At 41.7% G+C, this 9,680-nt stretch overlaps 1 protein-coding gene across 3 annotated transcripts; it reads right to left on the bottom strand.

The window, feature by feature from the left end:
• Window positions 1-782: 782 nt before the first annotated feature.
• Window positions 783-9,261, bottom strand: LOC118824128. 3 transcript variants are annotated; one of them, XM_036594086.1, is made up of 9 exons: window positions 8,956-9,261; window positions 7,013-7,159; window positions 6,580-6,745; window positions 5,628-5,687; window positions 5,193-5,462; window positions 4,194-4,478; window positions 2,864-3,190; window positions 1,283-1,582; window positions 783-1,195 (listed from the first exon to the last, which is right to left on the bottom strand). In XM_036594086.1, exons 3-9 carry the CDS (start codon window positions 6,731-6,733, stop codon window positions 1,008-1,010), a joined length of 1,584 nt encoding a protein of 527 aa, XP_036449979.1. In that variant the 5' UTR covers window positions 6,734-6,745; window positions 7,013-7,159; window positions 8,956-9,261; the 3' UTR covers window positions 783-1,007. The 3 variants fall into 3 exon arrangements, with proteins under 3 accessions (XP_036449979.1, XP_036449978.1, XP_036449980.1); XM_036594085.1 differs by lacking the exon at window positions 7,013-7,159; XM_036594087.1 differs by lacking the exons at window positions 5,628-5,687; window positions 7,013-7,159.
• Window positions 9,262-9,680: the final 419 nt, after the last annotated feature.

Here is a 9,680-nt window from a genome sequence, read left to right as displayed (position 1 = left end):
TAAATTTTTTTTTTTAAAAAGGGAGACAAAAAGTCCAACATATACATATACAGGTCTGAGTAACACCAACAAACTCAGAGATTACAGTACTGAGAAAAACAGCTCTGAGAAAAACATACATCTGACCCTCAGTGCCTTAATGTTTCACAGTGGATACTTTCGTTGTATAAAACACTTCCCTTTCCATTTTCATTTCCAGTGGTGGAAATGGCCAAGATTCACTGGGAAACACTTCTTTTTTAATTTGATCATTAAAATATATCTTATAGTTTTAGATCAATCAATAAATGTATAAATCTTGTGCGTTTTCTGCACTCAAAATCATGGGAAACACAGACAAACTGACGAGGGCAAGGCCTTCTACCTAAGAGGAACTACTCTCTTGGATTGCTTAAGTCACAATCAGCTTCTCTAAGCATGAGATCATTCCTGGTTCTTTTTTGCCTGAACTTTTCAAGACAAATTCCATTGATTTTTCCAAAATTTCTGCACAACAGAGTGTGTGAGATGTAAACAGAGTGATTCACAGTGGTTTGGTGTGAAATGGTTCAGATTTCTTTACAGTGGTGGTGACAGGAACCAGGGGTCGCCACAACTACAACACAAATATAGATATAGATTTTATTTACTATCCAAAACCACCAGTGAACCTACATGTGTCTTCTGACTGAAACTATCATAAAACAGTGTCTCAGATATCAGGCAGTGAATTCATAACCATTTCATGTAGTAACTTTCTTTGAGGGAGCTTTTAGATGTGGACGACTTGTTCCTATCACCCCCACTATAAACAATTCTGACTCGTTAGTTTCTCTAGAACGAACGTTTCACACCAAACCACTCTGAATGACTCTGTTTACATCTTAAACAGTTAATTATGCTGATAGAGCTTTTTTCAGGAACTTTGACTGGCATGTGCAGAGTTCGAGTTTAGTCAATTACCAGCACGATTTCACAGAACATGAAATAAAAACAGTCATTTAGTGAGAAAACACACTCACAAAGTATCACTGATCATAATGTGTTTGCTGCACATCTCTGCTATCTCTGTTCAGGTGATGGACTTCATCTTGCTGTTCCTGTTCCATCTGTCTCCACCGCCTCATTACCATCACCACAGTGGCCACAAAAATCAGCACAAACAGTATAATTATTACTATCAGTGCTGTTGCTGCATCCCTGGACACACCTGTATCTGGAGATGAGAGGAATCAGAGAGTCAGATGTGCTGAAAGAAGATGTTCTGCTGGGTGTGTAAAAGGCTACAGGTAGACTGATGTACCTGTAGATGGAGGGAACACGTGTATGAAGAGAACACTGACAGTGCGCCGTGTTTCTCTCTCCATCACTGAGAACGTTCCAGAATCCTCCATGGAGAGCTTCCTCAGCTCCAGGGAGTGCTGCTGTAGATCTGTACGGTGTGAATAAGCTGCTCCGCACTCCATCTGCTCTTTCTCCACCTCACACACTCGTACAGAACCGTTCCCTCCATCAGGCAGGAAGCTCACAATCACTGGAGATACAGTGTGGAGGGGGAGGAGCACAGAGGAACCAAACCCCGCCTCCAACCGTGTCATGTGATCTAACAGACAGACAAACAGAGAACTAATTGGATAATACTGTATCAATTAATTATCAATGAATTGATATAGCATTGAGATGTTTTATTTATCTTGAGACATGGGCGTAGATTTGCATATGGACAGTAGGAAAATGTCCCTACCAATATAATTGGAGGACAGAATCATCCCTACCAATATACTGGGAGGAGAGAATTGTCTCTGCCAATATTTTGGGAGGATTTCATTGTTCCTACCAATATTTTGGGTGGACAGAATTGTCTGTACCAATATTTTTCTGGGACAGAATTCTCCCTACCAATATTTTGGGAGGGCAGAATTGTCTGTACCAATATTTTTCTGGGACAGAATTCTCCCTACCAATATTTTGGGAGGGCAGAATTGTCCCTACCAATATTTTGGGCAGACAGAGTTGTCCCTAACAATATTTTGGGAGGACAGAATTGTCCCTTCCAATATTTTGGAAGGACAGAGTTGTTTATACCAGTTTCTTTGGGAGGATGAAATTGTCCCGACCAAATTTTTGGGAAGAAAGAATTGTCCCTACCAATATTTTGGGAGAATATTTTTGTCCCTACCAATATTTTTGGGAGGACAGAGTTGTCCCTACTAATATTTTGGGAGGATAAAAATGTCCTTACCAATATTTTGAGAGGACAGAACTGTGCCTACTAATATTTTGGGAGGACAAAATGATCCCTATCAAAATTTTGGGAGGATAGAATCACCACTACCAATATTTGAGCAAACTCCTTAGCATTTTCTTTGGAGCGAAGTCATATTAGAGAATTATGATGTGCTTTCAAAGCACAAAGCTACATCTCCAAGATGACCAATTTAGGTACGCTAGCATTTGATTGGCTGAAAGGGAGGGGACTATCTGAAGGCTAGTATCACACTTACTGCCAGACAAGGTTGAGATCAGACCTGATCAGCGTGCTGACAATGGTTATCAGGGCTGTCAGTACATACCTCAAGCAGAGGCAAAGTTTTCTACTTTTCAGATATTATGTCATCAAAAAAGAGAAGGACATCAGGAGCTTTTTTACCAGCCACAGCAAAGTAAACTAACCAGCCAGCAGCCAAGTTGATTTGAAAACCTGCTAACTCCCTAAAGTCACCAGCTTTTCCACTGTGAAAAATAACGTCAACTGATGTTGTGGCACGTAGATGTGGGGGGAAGAGGGTTGGGCTATTATGTCCTTATCAATGTTGAGATCAAACCTACACCCTTGTATTGAGACAATCTTAAGAAGGACATTTTTCCTTTAGTCCATGTTTACCTGTCACAGTGAGGTTAATCTGTGTGCCCAGTCTGATGATTTGGTCCTTCACAAATAAGCACTCGTAACTGCCCTGGTCAGCATGGCTTATGTTCTTCAACACGAGACAGATGTTATTTTGGTAGATTTTCTCTTTGGGCAGCAACACTCTACCTGTAAACTGAGAACCCACAATCTGAGAACCTTTTTCCCACTGCAGAACCATCTGATCCTTCATTTTCCACTGCACAAACTCAGCTTCTGTACCAAACCAGTCCACACGGCCAAAACACAGCAGATCCACCTCCTCACCCGCTTTAACAAACACAGTACTGGGAGAATGGGGTTCTAAATGGAGAGAGAGAGAGAGAGAGAGAGAGAAAGAGAGAGAGAGAGAGAGAGAGAGAGAGAGAGAGAGAGAGAGTACATATGTGAATTTGTGCATTAAAAATAGGACAACGCAAAATATGGCCAAAATAATGTTTTCTTTGGAATCTTGCTCTCACTCTTGGTAGTGCCAGTCTTTAGAGTTCTCACTCTTGGCAGTGGCAGTCTTTAGGTCTTTGAGTCTTGGTAATGTCAGTCTTTAGGGTTCTCAATCTTTGTAGTATCAGTCTTTGGAGCTCTTACTCTTGGTAATGTAAGTCTTTGGGGTTCTCACTCTTGGTAGTATCAATCTTTAGGGCTCTTACTCTTGGTAGTGTAAGTCTTTAGGGTTCTCAGTCTTGATACCAGAAGGGTTCTCACTTCTGGTACCAGAAGGGTTCTCACTTCTGGTAGTATCTGGGAGTGTAAGTTTTTAGGGTTCTTAGTCTTGGTAGTGTAAGTTGTTAGAGCTCCTTCTCTTGGTAGTGTAAGTCTTTGGGGTTCTCACTCCTGGTAGTATGAGTCTTTAGGGCTCTTACTCTTGGTAGTGTAAGTCTTTAGGGTTTTCAGTCTTGGTAGTGTAAGTTGTTAGAGCTCATACTCTTGGTAGTGTAAGTCTTTGGGGTTCTCATTTCTGGTATTATCAGGTGTTATCAGTCTTTGGGGTTCTCACTTCTGGTAGTATCAGTCTTTAGGGCTCTTACTCTTGGTGGTATCAGTCTTTAGGGCTCTTACTCTTGGTAGTATCAGTCTTTAGAGCTCTTACTCTTGGTCGTGTAAGTCCTTAGGGTTCTCAGTCTTGGTAGCGTAAGTCGTTAGAGCTCTTACTCTTGGTAGTATCTGTCTTTGGGGTTCTCACTCTTGGTAGTATTAGTCTTTGAGATTATCACTCTTGGAAGTGTCACTCTTTAGGGCTCTCACTTTTGGTAGTGTCTCAGTCCAGTGTTTTCAGTCCCCACCCCTATATATATCTGCACATATTTACCTTTCCCAGTGACATTAATTTCTGTGGCAAGTCTGATATCTTTGTCCTTCATGAAGAAGCACAGGTAAAGGCCCTGGTCTACATGGTGAGTGTCCTTCAGGACAAGAGAGATGTTATCCTCCACCATTCTGTCATTGGTGAGTGATGCTCTGCCTGTAAACTGAAGGCGCACATCACGAGGATCTTTTCCCAGCTTCAGCACTTCTCGAGCCCATCTCTTCCACTGCACAATCACAGACGAGTCCCACCAATCCACACTAATGGTACGTGCCCGTGCCTGCATTACTAGAGAGAGAGAGAGTGAGATAGTGAGAAAGTGACTGAAGTGGTGCAATTCAATCACTTTCTTAAATACTTCCTCATACAATAGTAATAATAACTCTTGTTTTGATCTGGTTATTGTTTTGACAAAATGCAAAAAATGAGTGAGTCACTAATGAGCCTCAAATGAACCTGAAACAGGTGTCTAAAAGAGGCAGTTTCGCATGACTGACAAGTTTGTTGAAAAGTGTATGCATGGGGAGTGTAGCTAGCCCTCAGTAGGAAGCAGCAATGCACCCTAAGTTAGCATGCCAAGTGCCATTCATCCAGTAGAGCTAAGCTAAGGCTAAGGCTGTTGCGTTTTACGTGGGTGTGAAATATTACGCTGTGGTTGCTGCTTCCGTGAGCTGACAAAGTTTAGCACTACAGGCTTTATGACAGTAACCTAAATCTAAACTTGCCCAGTCTTATTTTACCCTATCTTGCAGAAACAGCCTTTTACACAAAAATATGGGTAGTATTTCTCTGGTCATATGTTAATATTGAAGTTCCTTCTGTGTTCCTTCACATGGATGTTCTTAGGGTGGTGTTAGACTCTAATTAGCTCCTCTTTTGATAAATCTGCCCCCTGTGCTGATTAGATTTGGCCCCATAATTTGGTTTGGACATTATGAGGGACAGTTCCTCCCACTGTTTTACTCAACACTGCTCTGTAATGTAAGCTCTTCAGTTTCTCACCTTGAACTGTGAGCTCAACTTCTCCCAGTGTAACCTTCGGCTCCTCCTTGACCAGGTACTGATAAACTCTGTGCAGTGTCTGTGAGACGGTCAGGAGGAAGTCTTCACGGCTGGTGGCCTCAGCGGTGCACTCAGTCCTGTCCCTGTAGGTGTTGTAGCTGATTCGGCCTCTGCTCTGCCAATGCACGTCGTCACCTCCTTGACAGGTAAGGGTGATGAAGTCTCCCGGAGAAATGTCAGCCTGACTTACTGAGGCCCCAGACAGCACCCCTAGTGGCAGCGTTAGGGGAAAAAAGCGTAGAGGTGTTAGTGATTAGCTGCAGGCCATCTTCAAGCACACTTACAGTTTCATGCTGTGATTTATCCGCTCAGTGACATCAAACTGAAAAATGTTGCAAGAATGTAGATGTTTTCATTTGTTATTCACATTCTCACCTGAGACCACATACAGTACACCAAACAACACAGCCACCACAATAAAAAGGGTGCCTTTGCCTAAAAAACAGATATTGGATTGATATGAAAAGAGAATTTCAGAATTTCCTGCATTATTAAATGTTTAAGATGTGGTTCAGAGTGGTTCAGTGTGAAACGCTCTGTTCTAGAGAAACTTACCAAGTCAGAATTGTTCATAGAGGTGGTGATAGGAACTAGACGTTCACCTCTTAAAGCTCCCTCGCAGAAAGTTACTACATGAAATGGTTATGAATTCACTGCCTGATGTCTGAGACATTGTTTTACGATAGTTTTGAGGAGATTTTGGTCTAAAACTGTGGTCTCCAACCCTGGTCCTGGAGAGCTACCTTCCTGCAGAGTTTAGTTCCAACCTGCATTTAACATGCTGCCCCTCCCCCAACATTAATGTATCTGATCCAGCCATTCAGGAACTTCTGGAGAAGTTAATCAGCCAGAGCAGGTGAGGCAGATTGTGGTTGGAACTAGACACTTCAGGAAGACAGATCTCCAGGACCAGTGCTGGAGACCTAAAACAGATTTTTAAATCCATTCATGGTGGATATATACATGCAGATTTTGCACCATTTTCCCATCATCAACATCCCATACAAAACTCAGAAGACACGTGTAGGTTCACTGGTGGTTTTGGATAGTAAATAAAATGTCTATGTTTGTGTTGTAGTCATGGCGACTCCTGGTTCCTATCACCACCACTGTAAAGACATCTGAACCATTTTACACCAAACCACTCTGAATCACTCTGTTTACAACTCACACACTCAATTATGAAGGAATGTTTTGAAAAATTGGTTGAATTACCCGGTAAATAAACCATTTATATAATCACATTAGTGTTATCCAGGTAAATAAATGACTGTTATTGTGAATCACAGTAAACCAGGCTGGTCATTATTGACAGTGGACACAGTACCGATGCTTAGTTCAGTGCGATTCAGGTGACTGTTTTCATTTTCCTGCTCTTGCGAAACACGCCTCTGCTTCAGCATCAGCATGTTCACCACAACAGCCACACTCAGTGTTATGACTGCCATTATCAACACCGTTCCTAGAGTTTCAGGCTCCATGACTGCAGCTCTCTGAAGAACAGAAGAACCAAAGCATTAGATCTGCTGGTTGGTTAAAAGGCCAAGGTATCTTTCTATACTTGTAGACAGAGCAGCCATTATTTATTTAGCTGAGTAAAAAGACCTCCTCTGAAGGAGCAATACGTAAGATGACATGACCTGAGAAATTAAAAAACCCCACACAGTTCCTCCTTCTCCCTCTTTACTCTTCCCCCTGTTAACTTACCAGTCTAGAAGAAACATTGTGAGTTCAGCATCAAACTTCATCCCTTTACTCACCGAGATCTCCAGTGGTGGAAAGCAGTACCAATGCTAACTCTCGTCTGGCTGACTCGACGCAACGCGACTCACTAGCACCTCTTGAGGTATTACAAGACAGGAAGGGCCAAGGCTAGCAGGTTAGCAAGCTAACTTCAGCAGATATCTCTGCAAAACGATACAGAGACGTCTTTGATGTAACATCAGAACTTATTTCTCCACATTCTGTTGATAATTTTAGTTAATTTTACACATTGCACCTTTAATAACATACAAACTACTCTGTGACTGATTAAAGAAACTTTAATATAATGTGAAAAGAGTGGAGATTTGAGCACAGTCAGCTTTAGTGAGTGAAATCAAGTGCCAACCTACCTAACATGTCAATCACATGACGCCCTAATTCATGCAGATATTTCCAATAAAATGACAGCATTTAGCAGTTTGTAAGCCAATAGCAGTGCTTGTATGTGGAGTCTGAGGTGGAGCGGTAAGTGCACTGCATCCCCTACTGACCAAACTTTACAGTGTTAAAATTATGACCACTGGAAAGAATAGCACCTGAAATAAACAAAATGTCTTAGTGTTTTAAGACGGTAGAATGATGTGACTGTGTAGTGTGATAATTTCTCTAAAACAGCATATTTAAGCGCTGTATTACTGCAGTGTGTGACACTAGCTGTGTTTTGTTGTTTATTTTGTGGGCGGAGTTAGGAGTATAAAACAAAATCACAGTGTAATGTGTCTTTAAATGAGACGTGGAATAGTTGCAGCATTTGTTTACTGCACAGATTATTAGTATCATTGTAATATGTGTATTATTTTTATTATTGTAAGGTATTATAGATGAAAGTTATAAAGGTTTTGATTAGTTAACCAAAAAAAAAAGCATTTTGTCTGTTTGTTTAACTATTATGCTCAAATTTACATACATAACTTTGATGAATGCATACTAATGTGATCAGTCAATTCCATTATTAATAAACAATTTTGATTGGCTCAGTCCGTTTCTGGCTGTATGTACAGAAACATAACTATCACAAATAATCTAATAATCCTACTATCGAATAATCTAATAGCCATTTTTCAGCAGAGAGGCTGGAGCAAAAGCAGGAGCTCCGAGCATGAGATCAGTAGCCACATTTACATGCAGCCTGATAATCCGTTTATAATCCGACTAATAGCTCAATCGGAATAGAATACGTCCATGTAAACACCTCAATCGGAATAGTCTAGTCCGATTGAGGCCATTCGGAATACAATTTCTATCCGATTGAACGAGGTGGGTAAACCTCTAAATAATCCGTTAAATAGAAGAATAATAACCATGTAAACGCCTGTATCCGATTACATTCCAGTCGGAACGTGTAAATGCGCATGTGCGTCGCGTCATAGCGAAAGTTTATAGTTTATGCTTTGAGCTTTAAAAGACGGCGGCGGGACGGACGTCCAGCCAACTGGAAAGTCATCTCACGCGGACTGGACCTCACGTGATGTTCGCTGTCATGGTAACGTTTACTCTAAGCGTTACTCTACGCATGCGCGTCATTTTGCATCGGATTATTGTAGTGAGCATATAAACGAAGATTTTCCATCAAATTGTTGAATAGAGTGTGCATATAAACACCTCAGTCTGAGTCTGTAATCCGATTGTATTCAATCAAAAATCTTTGCATGTAAACACAGCCAGTGAGACTCGCCGGGTTCTGCTGGAGGAACTTTACAACTTTAGGAACTGTTTGAGAGCGCGAGGCAGAAATGATAGAGGAATAAGTGAAAGTGTTAGATCTGTTAGATGTTTCTGTGATCGCGTGCAGAACATCGGCAGAGTGAGAGTTGAGAGATGTTCATCATCTGATGTAGATAAAGGCCAAGAGCGGTGAGATCTCCACTGCTGCTACTGACACACACAGAACCCCCCAAAATGACTGAGTAAATATTAAAGAGGTAAAGAAAGTTCTTACCCTTCGTGTTCGCTCCGCTGCGCTCAGGCGTCGCATCGGTTTCAGTTCCTCCTCACAGCGCGCTCACCTTCCCTAATCGAGTCCTCGGGAGCGCGCATTCAGTCACTGAACATCAACAACAGAAGAACAGATGGGAAGAGAAAAGGCTCCAGATCAGGCAGGAGGTGTGAATGATCTTGTACCTTTCCTCTTTCCGTAGTTCCTCTGATGCCTGGCGTTGGCTTGTGTTCAGAGAATGCGCGCGCCCGAGGACGTGATCTGTGATCGGTAGCGATCGCAGAGCTTTCTGAAGCAGTGACCTCTTCCTTTAAACTGTATTGTGAAAAGTTTCGTAACTCGAAGCTTTAAAACCGCTGCACTTTAGTGACACCTGGTGGTTAAAAGCATGGACAGCAGTTATAAATTTACTGTGTCCTGAAGTCAGTCAAATTTATTATACAGCGCTTTTTACAGCAGGTGTTGTCACAAAGCAGCTTTACAGAAACATCCAGGTCGGAGCCCCCATGAGCGTCACCAAGAAAAACTCCCTAAGGGCAAGGGCAAGAAACCTTGAGAGGAGCCAAGACTCAAAAGGGGAACCCATCCTCCTCTGGTCAACACGGGATAGCAAACAGTAACACAAGAGCAGTATGAACAGAGAATAAGATTTTAACATTAGTATTAAATATTAAAATACAGAAAAGGGGAAAAGAAGGAGAAGCAGTGGCTCTGATTAAATAGTTTGA

This window comes from Colossoma macropomum, unplaced genomic scaffold (assembly GCF_904425465.1).
Source record: "Colossoma macropomum unplaced genomic scaffold, Colossoma_macropomum, whole genome shotgun sequence".
NCBI lineage: Eukaryota > Metazoa > Chordata > Actinopteri > Characiformes > Serrasalmidae > Colossoma > Colossoma macropomum.
This window is presented reverse-complemented; position numbering and strand designations above follow the sequence as displayed.